Genomic DNA, 15,539 nt, shown 5'->3' with positions numbered 1-15,539 from the left:
TTCATGAGCCCTTTTTGGTTTTTAAGGAGTTTTTTTGAATACTCAGAGCCCCCAAGAGCCTGTGCCCCTCATAGTGCTCTTTTTAAAGCGCTGCATTTAAACCCAACCCTAACTAACATTCTTCAGGCCTTCCTCCAAACATATGCCCGAGGTTGTCAGCAGTATTGTCTGAGGGTTATTCATTTTTGTCACTATTACCACTAAAAACAAACAAACAAATGAACAAAAAGCTTCACATTATATACTGGGCCTCCAAAGTGCTCTCTGAAACTAGGCCAGGAATGGCTTGTGTCCATGAAATGGGAAAATACTTTTAATTATAGGTTACTATTAATTTAGTCAACAACTTGAGGATACTAGGTATTTGATATATTCAATCTACTGAATATATCAAATATCTAGTACAGCCAAAGTAGTAATTACACTGCATCTAGATTATTTAGGTCAATAAAAAGTAAAGGTTTAGAAAGTACAGTATTTCCCTCTGAAATGTAGTGGATTGTAAGTTTAAAGTTGCATAAAATAGAAATACTAGTAAGTGGGCTAAAGTACTTAGTTAGTGTCCACCACTAGTATAGTGAAACTTTGGTTACGGAGAGAGGACTTAATGTTAATAATTTTCTAGTTTGCAGTTTAGTGTTAAATATAAAAACATTAGTTATTTGCAGCACTAGTCTGTAAAGCTCCCCTGTGAGCTGAGAAGTGGAGAAATATTGTGTGGTCCTCTGCCGAGCCTCAGTTAATGGCCCATCAGCTTCAAAGGGGCCGCCCCTCTGCAGAGCAACGCCCTGCCAGCTGCAGCTCTGAAGGTGCATGGTGCGCCCCTCCCCCCCTCCCGCTCCCGCCCCCTCACCTCCCGCTCTCCCCTCCCACACGGCGCGACGGGACCGCAGCAGCAGCAGAGAGTTACAGGAGTTTTAAGAAGCGGGAGCTGTCCGACCTCGACACCAGCAGCTGGTAAGTTTTAAATTCTCTTATTTTTGATTTAATCTGGCATGATTTTTGAACGATAGGTTACGATTAACAGTGATATTACTCGATAAGTTATGATAAACAGTGATATTTCTCTTAACAGAGTAGTTAGCATAAGCCAGTTAGCGTTAGCTAACCCTGCTAACGCTAGTGTGTTAGCAGGGTTAGCTAACCCTGCTAACACACTGGTGTTGCAGGCTGGTGTTGCTGTCGGCTAATACGGTAAACTACAGGTAATTTTATCGGACTGTACCTCTTAAATATAGCCTCCTTTCCTAAGGCCTCTGTTTACAAGCAACAACCTAATTTCCAATGTAATTATTCATGTAATTATTTTTTTGGGACTTGCTTCAGTTTGCACCATTTATTCAGGGCTGTAACGTTACAGTGCGACAGTTTTGACTGCATATGCTATTAAAAATTATTCTATGCAAACTAAAATGGGAGTTTTGCAGCGAGCTCTGTCTCTCTCCTCTGCTCTGTCTGTGGAAGGTGAGGCTGAGCTCCACACATACAACAGGCCGACAGGATGAAACAGACTTTAGGTTTCACGTTATCAAGTCGAGTAGAGCTCCTTGCTGTCATTGGCAAACAAAATCTGTCATTGAGATGAAGTTTTTCAAACAATACAGAGCTTATTATACTGATAATGAACTGTTATGAACAGACTCAAAGCAGACATTTACTGTATGTAGCAATTGGAGTCTAATTAGCTAAATATATTAAAATAAGTTTTTTTATGAGGCTGAACTGCAGCCTGCACCCTCCTCTAAAAGCAGCAGTGAGTCTGAGCAGCAGCAAGAGAGGATGCATTTTACCACAGAGCTGTTAACCAGTTTAAAAACCTGTAGCTTTTTTAAACAGTAGTTTGTGTTTGTTATGCTTACTCATGTAAAATTTTAGCAGTGGCATTATCAGCTGCAGCACTGTGCCACTTTTGAAAGCATATAGAGTAAACACTAAAAGATCACACAGGACAAATTATTCTTCAAAAGTCTTGTGCTGTTCCCAAGTGTTGATTCTGTTATGTTATATGTTATATATAAGTTTCTCCTTGTCTCATCTCCTTGCCTCCTTTCCTCTTCCACTCTTTCATCTAGATAGGAGCTTTGAACCACCAAAAGTCTCAGCAGCTCAAGGTGGATTTACCCCCAGAGGAGACGACCACTACCACCATTAACATAAACCAGCTGATAGACATGGACCTGCTCATTTCGAAGAATAAGAAGCGTGAGGTGAGCCTGCAAATATTCCAATACCTACAAGTCATATTTTAAATAGCAATTTAATACTCTTTAAACAGTAATATAACAAAAACACAAATGCTATTATCCAACAAATGTAGGCTATTATATTTATTAAAAATATTCAGCAGAATGAACTCGTCACAAACTTTACGACCTTAGTTAGCATACAACAATAAAATATAACAAATAGCCTTGTTTTATTCAAGGTTTAAAAGAATGAATCTGAAGATTTTTTTGAAATGCTCCTATTATGCAGTAGTTCCCTCTGTCCTTGCACCACCACTGCAGCTTTAATGTGAGCGGATGGATCTTCTGTTTAAGCTAATTACATCTCAGAAAACTACAATTTCTTTGCACAAACAACTTCAGATGGCTATTCAAAGTTACACTGATGGGTTTGTTTACTTCAAAGAAGCAGACATGCTTATTAAAAGTAGCAATCACGTTTCAGTCACATGGCTGACCACTGTATTCAAAGTCATCTTCCATATCATATAAATATTCAGCCATTATTGAGAAAATACTTACCAGTATGCTACAAAAACATTGTGCCTCTGAGTTTATATTACATGGTTGAATTAAGGTACAGGAGCGCTTCAGATTAACTGTAAATGCACTGAGCTTTAGACTAACTGTAAATGCACTGAGTTTCAGATTAACTGTAAATGCACTGAGCTTCAGACTAACTGTAAATACACTGAGCTTCAGACTAACTGTAAATACACTGAGCTTCAGACTAACTGTAAATACACTGAGTTTCAGACTATCTGTAAATGCACTGAGCTTTAGACTAACTGTAAATGCACTCTTCTTCAGATTAACTGTAAATGCACTGAGCTTCAGACTAACTGTAAATGCACTGAGTTTCAGATTAACTGTAAATGCACTGAGCTTCAGACTAACTGTAAATGCACTGAGCTTTAGACTAACTGTAAATGCACTGAGTTTCAGATTAACTGTAAATACACTGAGCTTCAGACTATCTGTAAATGCACTGAGCTTCAGACTATCTGTAAATGCACTGAGCTTTAGACTAACTGTAAATGCACTCTTCTTCAGATTAACTGTAAATGCACTGAGCTTCAGACTAACTGTAAATGCACTGAGTTTCAGATTAACTGTAAATGCACTGAGCTTTAGACTATCTGTAAATGCACTGAGCTTCAGACTAACTGTAAATGCACTGAGTTTCAGATTAACTGTAAATGCACTGAGCTTCAGATCAACTGCAAATGCACTGAGCTTCAGACTAATTGTAAATGCACTGAGCTTTAGACTAACTGTAAATGCACTCTTCTTCAGATTAACTGTAAATGCACTGAGCTTCAGACTAACTTGTTTGATGTAAACAAACCCATCAGTGTAAGTCTGAATAACCATCTGAAGTTTTCTGTGAAAAAAATTGCAGTTTTTTGAGATGTAAATAGCCTAAACAGCCATGAAATGAAGAGGCACTTCATTCTAAAAATAATATACGGTAGCCATGTAGTAAACAGCTTTCAGCTGCAGGTCAGTGCGTCTTTCTTGGACCAGGTAGCTTAATCACAGTGCTGTTTCATCGCACTTTCCTGCTGTGTCAAATGTGTGGTCAGATTGATAGATCGTTTGGTAAAAGCTTTAGTCCTACCTGCCATCTCACAAATACTGCAGAACGTTTTGTCTATTCCGTCTACACTTTCATGACTTAACCATTTTAATTTCTCCTGCCATTCTGGTTTAAAACATTGTGTTTGGATAGGCTGCTGTCCCATTCTCTGTTTATTGAGGAGCAGAAGAGCTTGACGTTTTTATGTGGTGTTTACTGGCCTCAACGGCCGTTGATATTTTCATTGGCCTGTCAATTACATTTGATGGCCAAAATATTATGGCTGACCTAAAGTCTGAGCATGAGACATTTTTCAGGCATGTCAGGACTGACTGGTATTTTGCATGTGCTGACCTCATTTGCAGGGCCAAACCCTCCCTGAAAAGTTAAAAGATCAGGAGGATGGAGAGGAGACAGACGAGCCAGAGGAGGTAAGTGCAGGGGATGTTGCACATAAAGAGTGATGCCACAGATGCAAGCAGGTTAGAATTAGCAGGTTAAAAGCAGGTTACTCAAATTGGGGGAGAGAGAAAGAGAGAGAAAACGTATATGGTTGTGAACACTAATCAGGGCTGTACGCTTACTTTTTTAGGTTGTACTGCTGGAGCTAGCACGTTAAAAAATGTAGTAGCGCACCCGGTTGGATAGTTAAACATGTTTTATTAGTGAAATTCATTTGATATTGATCAGAAATTATGTGAATGCTTATGTTCATGTGATATTTCAGATTTTCTTTTTTAATTCATTTGCAAAAAAAATCTAAAATTCTGGGTTTGGGTTGTCCTCGCGAGGTACTGAGTGGTGATTCCTGAGGAAACTTTTTTTTTTTTTTACTTTGACACAAAGCTTCAACATAAGAAATACTAAAAAATTGAGGGTCTGAATACTTTCATGACCCACTGTATATATTAGACTTTTTGGTTGTTACACAGCTGGTTCTCCGTTTCTTACCTATTATACTTTATTTTCTTTGTAACAGTGAAAGCTCAATTTTTATTAATAGTTGTTATTGTATTTATAAGCTGTAGATCTATTTTAACACAAAGTAAAAATGGATTATTCTGTAATTGGAAATTGTATTTGAGACTATGTTTTTGGTAACTCTTTCAGGAAATGGACCAGTGCCCTTCAGACCCAGATGTTCCTCCACTGAAGAGAACTGAGAGTGTCTTTGTAAGTTTGCAGACAAACCAGTGTGTATTTTGAAATCAGTTGTGATGACAAAATTACGAACTATATTATTGTTGATGGGAAAGGCGTAATTGGAAAATTTAAGTGGGAAGTATTTAAACTTACTAATTGAGTCCCATCTGACTTTAACTTTTCTAGCTTACAAAGAAAATGCTTGGGATCTCTGAATATAAATCAATGACAAGCAGTGAAAAAAGTGAGGATGAGTATGTGCCTAGTTCTACACCAGAATCAGAAGTATCTGAGAAAGAACTCAAACTGCTCAAGTCTCCAACAAACTACAGTTCATCAAACTCGGATGTTCGACGCTTGAACAAAGGTCGTGTGAAGCCTGTGAAATGCAGACAGAGCACATCTTCCTCTTTCCAATCCATGGCAGATTGTGAGTTATCCGAATCCTCCAGTGACACGGATGTAAAAGTCTTGAGGCTAAAAAAGAAAAAAAATGGTGGTCGAGTCTACGATAAGAGGCAGTACTGTCTGTACTGTTGTAAACCATATGCCAAAATTGCACGGCACTTGGATAAGAAACACAGCAACTTGGATGAGGTAGCACGAGCATTCAGTTATCCAAAAGGATCAGTGGAGAGAAAGCTGCAGATAACTCTAATTCGAAATAAAGGCAATCGTCGCCACAACTTTGAGGTCCTGGAGGAGGGTAAAGGGGTGATGGTTCCCTCTCAACAAAGCACTGAACCAGTGAATGCAAAAGACTATTTGCACTGCACATACTGTGAGGCATTACTCAAAAGGAAAGTGTTGTGGCGGCACATGAAAAAATGCAAATTGGCAAAGAAAAGCATGAAGCCAGGCAGAACCAGAGTGCAGTCACTTTGTGCTGCTGGACAGCCTGTCCCAAAGGAGATCAATGACAAAGTCTGGTGCCTAGTAAATGGCATGAATCAAGACAACATAACAGACACAATTCGGCAAGAAAAATATATTCTGAAGTTAGGAGAACACTTCTATAACAAAAAAGGGACAGACAAAAGCCAACACCAATATATCAGACAAAAAATGCGGGAAATGGGAAGATTAGTTCTCCTAGCAAAGACCCATGGCAAGCTGAAAACAATACATGACTTCTTTCTGCCAGCAAACTTCTGCCACGTTGTGAAAGCTGTGAAGATGGTCTGTGGATGGAGTGAAGATACCAGCAGTTTCAAGATTCCATCCTTGGCGCTCAAACTAGGCCATAGTCTAACTAAAATAGCAGATATTGCAGAGTTTGAAGCAAGGATGTCAGAGAACAAGAAGGCCCTTGAAAATGTGATGACGTTCAGGACATTGAAAGAGAATAAATGGGATGAGTGGGTGTCTTCGCATGCACTGAGGAACCTCAGAGAGTCGAAGTGGAATAAACCTCTTCTTATCCCCTACTGTGAAGATGTTGTGAGACTGCACAACCACATTGACACAGAAAGGCCCAAGTATCGATCCAATCTTGAAACTGCACCAAATAAGAGGAACTGGTTAAATCTTGCTAAACTAACACTTTGTGAAGTGATCGTCTTCAATCGTAGGAGAGAGGGAGAAGTTTCAAAGATGTCCCTGAATGACTTCATGTTGAGAAACACCTTTGCCAGTAATCCAGATCTTGATCTTGCCTTGACTGACATGGAAAAGAAGCTCTGCAAATACTTTGAGCGTGTGGAAATCAAAGGTAAGCGGGACAGAAAGGTCCCTGTCTTACTCAGCCCAGACATGGTGTCCTCCATACAGATGCTGGTGAGATATCGACGACAATGTGATGTGCCAGATGAGAATGTGTATTTGTTTGGTAGACCTGAGGCAGAAAGTCACCTCAGAGGATCTGATGCCATCCGTGCTATTGCATGTGAATGCGGGGTGAAGGACCCTCAAACGTTGACATCGACAAGATTAAGGAAACAAATGGCAACAATGTCACAAGTTCTAAACTTGAAAGAGAATGAGGAGGACTGCCTTGCAGGTTTCATGGGTCACAACATCAGGGTCCATCGACAATATTATCGGCTCCCTGAAGGGACATTACAAGTTGCGAAAGTTGCAAAGTTGCTTATGGCCTGTGGAAGAGGAGAGCTATCAAAATTTAAAGGCCTGACATTGGACGAGATCAACGTTGATCCAAATGGTAAAACCTCACCTTGCACACACTATTTTATCATTTAATGTGATGGGATAAATGTGTCATAGGTTTGTCATGCTGCTTCACAACATTTTTTGCTGTGTTTATTCAGAGGAAGTACCTGAAGACAGCTCTCTATCTGGAAGTGAAGATGAAGATGTGATGTCGAGTCTATCCTCTAACTCATCAGGTACATTCACTGAACCAGTGGTTCTCGAAGTGGGGTCTGGGGACTCCCAGGGGTTCCTGGGTGTTCACAGCAAGAAGGGGATTATTTTTTTTTCACTTGTTCACACCATAACCCAATTACAGAATGTTTTGCAGAACTATTTTGTCATGGGTTTAATAAACTTTATGTATGTAAAACATCTAAAGCTTTTATCTAATGGGGGTCTGAAGTCTAATCTCTGTCAGTTTTAGCGTCTTTGGGTGGGTTATCAACCCTGCTATATAGTTAAAAACAAAACAGGTCAATGTTGCCATGGCTTGTGTTCTCATAGTTCATGGAGAGGATGATTTAGTATATTCAGTGCTTCAAGTGAGCTTTTCTAACATTGCATCTTTATGTTTTTCCTTGAAGGTCTAAGACCAGTGAAAATGACTAGACCCGTTCACAGGACACCTACAGAGGAGGACCAGGAGTCTGATGCTTCATCACAGCTAACCAGAGGTATTTTAACGGAATAGTTCATCCCAAGTCAATATTCAATCATTATCTATACACCCTCAAGCTGATGAGAAATCCTCTAGTTTTTTAATACTCTACAGGCGAACAGGCTACAGTTAATATTTAGGCTACAAAAATATACTGAATAGGGGGTTTTCAGCTGACGTCACGCTCACGTGACTACTCAGCGCATCCGCCATATTGGGTGGCAGTCGTTTCGCACCGTTGACCTGCATTGTATGACGCCTTAGGCAGTATTGGAAGTGAACAATGGGGAAAACGTGTTTAATGGTTGGTTGCACGGCCCGTGGAGGTGGAGATCAACGCTCTTTCTATCGCCTACCAGCCGTAATAGTGAATCAGTGTGAAAAAACAAAACAGCTCTCTGAACAACGCCGTCACCTATGGCTGACACGGATATCCAGGTCCGATTTGGACGGTGTTAAGCTGGAATACGCCAGAGTCTGCGGTGCTCACTTTGTCACAGGTAATTAACTGTTAAGTATTTAAAACATGTAAGAAGAATATATTAATAATAGGGCTTGGGCGTTATGACTTATTACTTTCCGCGGCTGCCGTGTTGACTGCTTCCGCCACCTCTACTGCCTATTACTACCGCATACTGTACTCCCTCTCTCAGCCATGTTTTAATTTGATTAATTTCACCTTAACTTGATTTCAACCATGGTAAACCGTTGCTGTATTGTGGGCTGTAACAGCGCAAAACATGATCGCCATGGGAAAAACATAGAAACGGATTAATTTTCCACCGCTTTCCTGCCTGGAGGCGCAACCACGGAGAACAACTGTTAGCGATAACAAAGAGTCGTCGGCTCGCTTGGATCGCGGCTGTAAGTCGACCGAACATAACTTTCCACAGTATCCCGATGTCAATGAGACTGTGTTCTAAACGTTTGAAACACATGGCAGCAAGTTAAAAGTACATTACATGCGCGAGTGGTTGTTAGCACTGACGGTTAGCAGCTACTAAACTAGCATGTGCCAGAGCCCGTCTGAGCGCAGCTTACCTTTGAACGAGTTACTGTGTTCCCACTGTTTGCTGGCTTTATGATCTGCAGCTCCTACCGGCGCCAATACGGTAAATACAACTTAAATTTGCGCTGGTCATTGTTCGGCTTAAATAATTAAAGCCGCGAGCGGCGTCGATCGGCCCTGCAGCCAAGCGCCTTCGCGCACCGCCAGCCGCCAGCCACCGCAGAAGCATGCGACACATTTGCGTCGGATTGTTTACATTTTTACCATCTTATTAAAACTCACCCGTCCACGTATGATGGCGATTTCCTTGATGTACATAACCAGATGTGAACTGGTTGTGAGCCTCTAGATCCTTGTAAGCTCTCATTTCCTCAAGGGTGTGCAGAGGGTTTTTACCGAACACCAGGTAATGCACTATGTCGCCGTGCTCTACATTTGGCCGATCATCTGGATTACGGCTAAACAAGGCACTGTGGAGGGCATAGGGGTCCATATGGTCGATCACGGAACATTTCCTCAGATATATGTCCTTATCTGGTCGCTCTAGCGTGCTGGCGTACTTATCCATTCGCGATACGATAATACGTGTACGACAACTAGAGATAAGGAAGTGTGCCACCCAATATGGCGGACCGGAAGTTGGCCAGTGACGTCAGTGAAAACCCCCTATTATGTTTGAAGTCAACTGTGTATGTCATGGTTTCGAGACACTTGGATTGCAGCGGACAAGCAGTATGAAGGGTAGTTTTATAGGCTTTTTTGTAACTGTTACCATCACCACCCGTTATATAGATGAATGCTGTGGGATTCCCCACGGCACTCTTTTCAAAACATCATTCTGTCAATCTGTTTGCCTACAGGTAGATCAAGGAACTGGACAGAGGAGGACCATGACTCTGATACCTCATCACAGCCATTGAATCACTGTTTTCAAGATGAGTCAAGACCTGTGAAGAAGATGAAACCCACCAAGAGGACACCTAGAGAGGAGGACCCTGAGTCTGGTACCTCATCACAGCCAAGAAAAGGTATTTGACCAATAACCTGTTTCAGTGGGTGTAATAATCCACTTGATATACAATTCAGAATTTTTTATTATAAATTTCTTTTAATATTGGAGTACTTTACTTTGTCATTTATTGGTTTTTAAGCTGTGCTCTAACTTGTCTATTTAACTTTTACCACAACTTTCTGTCTTTAATGTCTGCACCAGGGAAAGTTTCTGTAATTTTATGTGTTTATATGTAATTTGATGCAAGATACACAAATCAATATCCTCATCATACCTGAAGAAAAAACTTAAATTTTGAAAACGTATTTGAAAATGTGCTTTCTTTAAAGTCTTCAAAGATGCAGTGCTTTAAGTTAACTTTTCTATCATTGAATCTCTGTTTTCAAGACGAGTCAAGACGTGTGAAGAAGATGAAACCCACCAAGAGGACATCTAGAGAGGAGGACCCTGAGTCTGATACCTCATCACAGCCAAGAAAAGGTATTTGACCAATAACCTGTTTCAGTGTATGTAACAATCCACTTGATACACGTATTGAGTCTCGTATGCTCTCAAAACACTGAAGAGCTGCGCCCTGTGGTAAAACTGACGGAAGCCAATGAGAGAGCAGCTTCGGGTCATGTGCTTGTCAAAGTTTGAGGGCTTATGTTGACTCATTAGGCCGGCGCACCGCACACAGGAAGTACATATACATTAGTAAAATACCATTTGGAATTGATTTATAATGAATGCTGACAGGTGCGGAGAGACTAACAGGAGCATCTTGCAAACAAATACTTTTTATTTCATAATTATTTTGCATTTTCTAAATCATTTATGTTTAATATGATTAAAGTACTTCTTGATTCTGAGATCATACAAGTTGCTATATATTATAAAGTTCATATATCAATATGACCTGAGTAAAAAAAATTAAAAATTTCGATGACAAATTGTATTTTTCAGGCTTTTTATCTCAAGCCTCCTTAAAAAATTTCGCCGCGTGTCACGTGACCGATGACGTAGTTCGTTGACAAGCGTTGATCTGTTTACATGGCAACACGTTACTTCCTGTTTGCAAAACTCGCTTTTCTCAAATTAAAATAGACGGATAAAACATGTTTAAAATGTGTGTTGTTTATGGTTGTTCAGATACCAACAAGGAGAACGTCTCCTTACACACATTTCAGAACCCGAAGAGTCCCGGAGGAGAGAAAGTCCTCGCTCAATGGAACCGCCCAGTAGCCGGTAGCCTCTAAGCTTTAGCCTTAGATGCAGCGCTGCCTCACGAGTCCTGAGTGGAGTGTCTGTCCCACTCCAGCCGAGACAATCTCTGAGCAACCTGAGCCCAGAGAAGCTCTCAGCCTGGGTTTACTAACGCTGCAGCTCCTCTTCCTCACTCCTCACACCGTGGGAGTGCAGAAATCTGGCTGTCACCATAGCAACCTGCTTTGGAGCGACGCGTTAGCCACACCTCCTCTCAGCACAGCCCTGCTACCCCGCAAAACCCCGAGATGTTTAAATCCGCGGTGGGGATATCAGCCCTTTGGGTTGTGGGTCTATCGGTCTGCTACTCCGGCGCTCCAAGTATTCTCTCTGCCGCTCTGCTACGCTGCTGCCATCCTGCTGCTGCCCCGATCCGGAGAATATAAGCGCCGCGGCGCAACTAATAAATGCGCGTCCGGTCTTACGTCTAGATTATCAAGTAAAATTCCGGGAACAAATAATGCTGAGACACTGTGGTTTGTTCTGATAAAGATCCTTTTCTTTTATGTGCTGTTTTGGCGAATTTCAGCGGCCGTGATAAACGATGCCAGGCAGTCGGGCTTTGACGAGTTGTTTCCGTGTTTACATCTGAACCGCGATTATAAAACCTGATTCCAGCCCATTTCATTTAATCTCCTAAAATGTTTTATTATTATATAGCCGAATTGTAACAGAAACTTGCGCTGTATTTCATGTTAAAATCATCACTTTGTGAATCCACATGTGAACTTGTCGTTGTGTCTCCATTGCACTCTCTGTAGCTTAGCCGGAGCTAAGTCAACGAACTACGTCATCGTACCACGTGACCCAGATGTGGATTTTCCGCCTAGCGGTTGCCAAGGGGCACTTTTGAGTTCAAAAAAAATATCTTTACCAGCGCAATCCCGATCTTAATGCCCCATTTTCTGGAAATAAGTTTTTCCGAGTTGGTCGATTTTAGAATCAAGAAGTACTTTAAGTAAATTTTGTCCAGCTATTTGGAGGGGCGGCGCCTCAGCACCCCGCATTAACCGGTCGCCACCGGTCAGATGTTTGCAACAAACTCAACTGAATGGTTTCTCTCCTTTAGGATCTCGCCACAGACCGTCGTTCTAATGAACTCTCCTCCAGATTAAAAATAGACTAAAATAAGGCATTATTTTATCACAGTGCTTACAGACAGGAAAAACTGTTGACAATTTACGATTTACGATAATTGACAATTTATTTTTCTTATAGAATTTGCAATAATAGGCTTATAAGGATTGAACAACTCATGCTGCCTTTTTTATGTTCACTTACTGTTTGCATCAAAATTAGGGATAAGAACTGAGAACCAGTTCCAGTTGAAAACTGGCTCAATCCATCAACAGTGGCAGTGCAGCCTCTGGACTGTCTATAGTGCACACACACACACACATCTATAGTAATCACCCCTACGAACCTTTATTTCATCTTATTTTATTTTTCATAGATTCATCAAGAAAGAAGAGGAAGATGTGGAGCAAAGCAGAAGTCCACGCTGTGGAACAAAAGCTAATGCACAACATTAAGACTGGCAAGGTTCCTGGGAAAGCACAGTGTCTTGAATGTATCCATGCATTCCCAGATGCACTGAAAGGTAGGACCTGGGATGCTGTGAAATACTATGTGAAAAACCGCATAGACACCTGGAAGCGGCGGTCTACGAGGTAACTGCAAGCTCTTGTTTTGTGTTTGAAAGAGCAACTGTTAATGCAGCTCTCACCATTTGATCTGTTGATTAGCTGAACCTCAGAGGTCAGCTTTTGAAGTTCTGCTGTTAGAGAGCAGTGATCTGCTCAGATTGCACTTTATTTTATGCAATTTATTTCATACATAACAGAAATTTTTTGTACTGTTATGCTTCTTCAATTCATGGATTAGCAAATGTTTTAAAAAGTTTGTTTAACCCTCACATATTGCTCATATTCTGAGTCATAATTACTCTACACCAGGGCTTCTCAATTCCAGTCCTCGCACCCCCCTGCCCTGCATGTTTTAGATGTGTCCCTCCTTCACCACACCAGATTTAAATGATCAGCTCGGCATCAAGCTCTGCAGAGGCCTGATAACGAGACACTCATTTGAATCAGGTGTGGTGGAGGAGGGACACATCTAAAACATGCAGGGCAGGGGGGTGTGAGGACTGGAATTGAATTCATTCAAATATTGAAAATATTTTACATTAATGGGTTCCAATTGTAGCAGTTACTGATCTTTACATTAATTATTAACATTTCTGTATATCAGTAATGTTGCCTGCTGTTAAAAATAAATGACATTCAACATTTTTCATTCAACATTTGTGTAGCTTGTTTGTATCACTCAGCTTATGGTGTTTTTACACTGGGTAGTTTAATTGTGTGTACTGTTAGTAGCTACTACAGTTTTGCAAAATTGAACAAAGTAAGCAAAGACTGTTTTTGTAACCTCATGTTCCTTTCCCACAGTAAATAACATCATACTTTGCTAACAGCTCAATTATGGCAAGAAAATTTCCATTGTCTGGCTCATCTAGTGTATTTGCGCTGCCTCTGAATGACATATTCCTGAAGGCTAAGAAGAGTGTTACATCCAGCAGCCGCTTCAGTAGTGCTTTGTTTTTTTTATTTTTGTCTCCATCAATTTTTGTTGTAGGCTGTCAATTCCAGAAGTCTGTAGGAGAGAATGTTGTAGGTTGTAGGTTCTCTCACTCACTTACTCACTCACTCACTCTGGGCCCGGGACAACAGACCGTTTTGTCCCCCCCTATGGGCGGCACCTGGTACCAACCCACTTCTTAAGTCCCCATTGTGTTAGTAAATTTCATATGCAATAAGTGAAAAATTTAAAATGTGAAATCTTAACATTTTAAGCGATATATGAAAATCTAAAATCAAAAAAAAATTTTGGGACTTGGAACCATGTCTGTATCTCATTTAGAAAGGGTGGTCCCCACCGGACACCTTTTTGTCCACTGTCCCCACCGGGGCAGATAAACGAGTATGTGTGTGTGTGTGTGTGTGTGTGTGTGTGTGTGTGTGTGTGTTAGTACGGGGGTTTTCAATGTTAAGATTTTTAAATATCGACTTAGCACATGGAAATAAATAGAGTGCAGGCCTCCTTGACCCATGCCCAGTATTACGTTTTGCACCTAAAATCAAATTGAGCTGTTTTAAGGATATGTTCCTTCTGTTTTGCTTTGACAGGGCTCTGTTAGGATGAAACTTCTAAACTGACTAAGTGGAAATGGCAGTTTTAAAAGAAACAAGACCTATACAATTGTTTTAGGAGGATGTTTAGGCCAATACAACTTTAGCCATGCCAATGTACTTCCTTATAATTTTGATGTTTCCTTGAATATAGGAATTTTCAAGGAGGTTTTGTTGAATTTTTTTGGACACAATTTTTACAACGAGGAAAACATATCGATTAAATATTTCCAAGAGCAGTGGTTAATATTTATATTAAATTTTGTGATGCTACAACAAGTGTATACTTTTCTCCCTTAGCCTATGTCATGTCTGCCTGTTACTCCCTCTCCAGCCTTCTTCTACATCCACTGCTGATCATTTTGATTGACAACTAACTGATAAGTGAGGTTAATTAAAAGCTTTCTTTAGTTTCCTGATCTTTAAGTGATTTTCCAGTCTCAGAATGTTCACAGGTGTCTCAAGAATCCTTACTGAAAAGTTATAGAGAAACGATCCAACGAGAGCCGTAAAACACTGAGAATGAATTTCTCATGATAAACCCAAATATAAAACTCTAGATTTTATACTTTAGTGGTGTCAGAGTCGAATGATTTTCAGTGAGTTGTTTTTGTTTGTTTTGTTTCATGTAACAGAAAAAAAAAACATCAATGTGTTCATGAACTCGAAGTAGTGTCGTCTGAAACATCCTCTCACAGGAATCATTCAGTGGATTCCAGACAGTGTGGGTCTGACTACAAAATGTAGGATGAGTAGAGAGTCCATTTGTTGTTTTAAAGTGAGATGAATCTGCATCAGAATTTGTTTGTAATATTTTCCATGATGACCAGACAGAAAAAAATAAAAGTGAATTATTCTCTATCATAAATCATAATCAGATAAATTGCATGTTATAATCATCAGTTTCTCACAAGAACTATAAAATATACACATTTTGTAATACGTTTTCTTTTTTTATAATCATCCCATAATTAAAAATTGCCACTGGTTAAATTTTATGTATTATACAAAGTAGGGGAAAACAAAAAATAACTGTCTTGTTCACCAAAAGAACATTTCAATCATCATTTGATCATTCCTGAATCTTTGGATCGAGTGCTCTAAAGCAGCAGTTGGAGCAATATGGATATTTGGAGATATTAATAACAGTCAATGGCTTTGCTATAGTTGATTTTTTTAAACAAACAGTTCAGTTAAATGAAGAGTCTGCAATTTTCTTTCAAGTTTCCCTTTCTGAATAACTGTGCATGCGCAAGACCGTCTTACCTGCTCTTCCGCTCCTCACGGGGATCGCATGAAAACAATCTCCCAGATCCACTCTGGTCT

General features: G+C 40.3%; 1 protein-coding gene across 3 annotated transcripts; it reads left to right on the top strand.

Moving 5' to 3' along the window:
* Nucleotides 1-4,192: 4,192 nt before the first annotated feature.
* LOC118558233 (conglutin beta 7-like) lies at nt 4,193-13,066 on the top strand. 3 transcript variants are annotated; one of them, XM_036128720.1, is made up of 7 exons: nt 4,193-4,235; nt 4,915-4,977; nt 7,215-7,292; nt 7,683-7,772; nt 9,626-9,793; nt 10,165-10,257; nt 12,476-13,065. In XM_036128720.1, the coding sequence occupies exons 3-7, from the start codon at nt 7,265-7,267 to the stop codon at nt 12,694-12,696; spliced, it is 600 nt and encodes a 199-aa protein (XP_035984613.1). In that variant the 5' UTR covers nt 4,193-4,235; nt 4,915-4,977; nt 7,215-7,264; the 3' UTR covers nt 12,697-13,065. The 3 variants fall into 3 exon arrangements, with proteins under 3 accessions (XP_035984613.1, XP_035984611.1, XP_035984612.1); XM_036128718.1 differs by lacking the exons at nt 4,193-4,235; nt 4,915-4,977 and adding an exon at nt 5,551-7,108; XM_036128719.1 differs by lacking the exons at nt 4,193-4,235; nt 4,915-4,977; nt 10,165-10,257 and adding an exon at nt 5,551-7,108 and having other exon boundaries at nt 12,476-13,066.
* Nucleotides 13,067-15,539: the final 2,473 nt, after the last annotated feature.

Source organism: Fundulus heteroclitus, unplaced genomic scaffold (genome assembly GCF_011125445.2).
Source record: "Fundulus heteroclitus isolate FHET01 unplaced genomic scaffold, MU-UCD_Fhet_4.1 scaffold_112, whole genome shotgun sequence".
Lineage (NCBI taxonomy): Eukaryota > Metazoa > Chordata > Actinopteri > Cyprinodontiformes > Fundulidae > Fundulus > Fundulus heteroclitus.
Note: the sequence above shows the minus strand (reverse complement) of the source record. Positions and strands in the feature narration are given on the sequence as shown.

Bases quoted from the DNA above. Each gene is read 5' to 3' on its own strand.
- LOC118558233 (XM_036128718.1), top strand. From the start codon at position 5,665: ATGGTTCCCTCTCAACAAAGCACTGAACCAGTGAATGCAAAAGACTAT. The intron at 9,794-10,164 runs GTATTTGACCAA...TCTGTTTTCAAG, and splicing joins CTCATCACAGCCAAGAAAAG to ACGAGTCAAGACGTGTGAAG. The intron at 10,258-12,475 runs GTATTTGACCAA...TATTTTTCATAG, and splicing joins CTCATCACAGCCAAGAAAAG to ATTCATCAAGAAAGAAGAGG.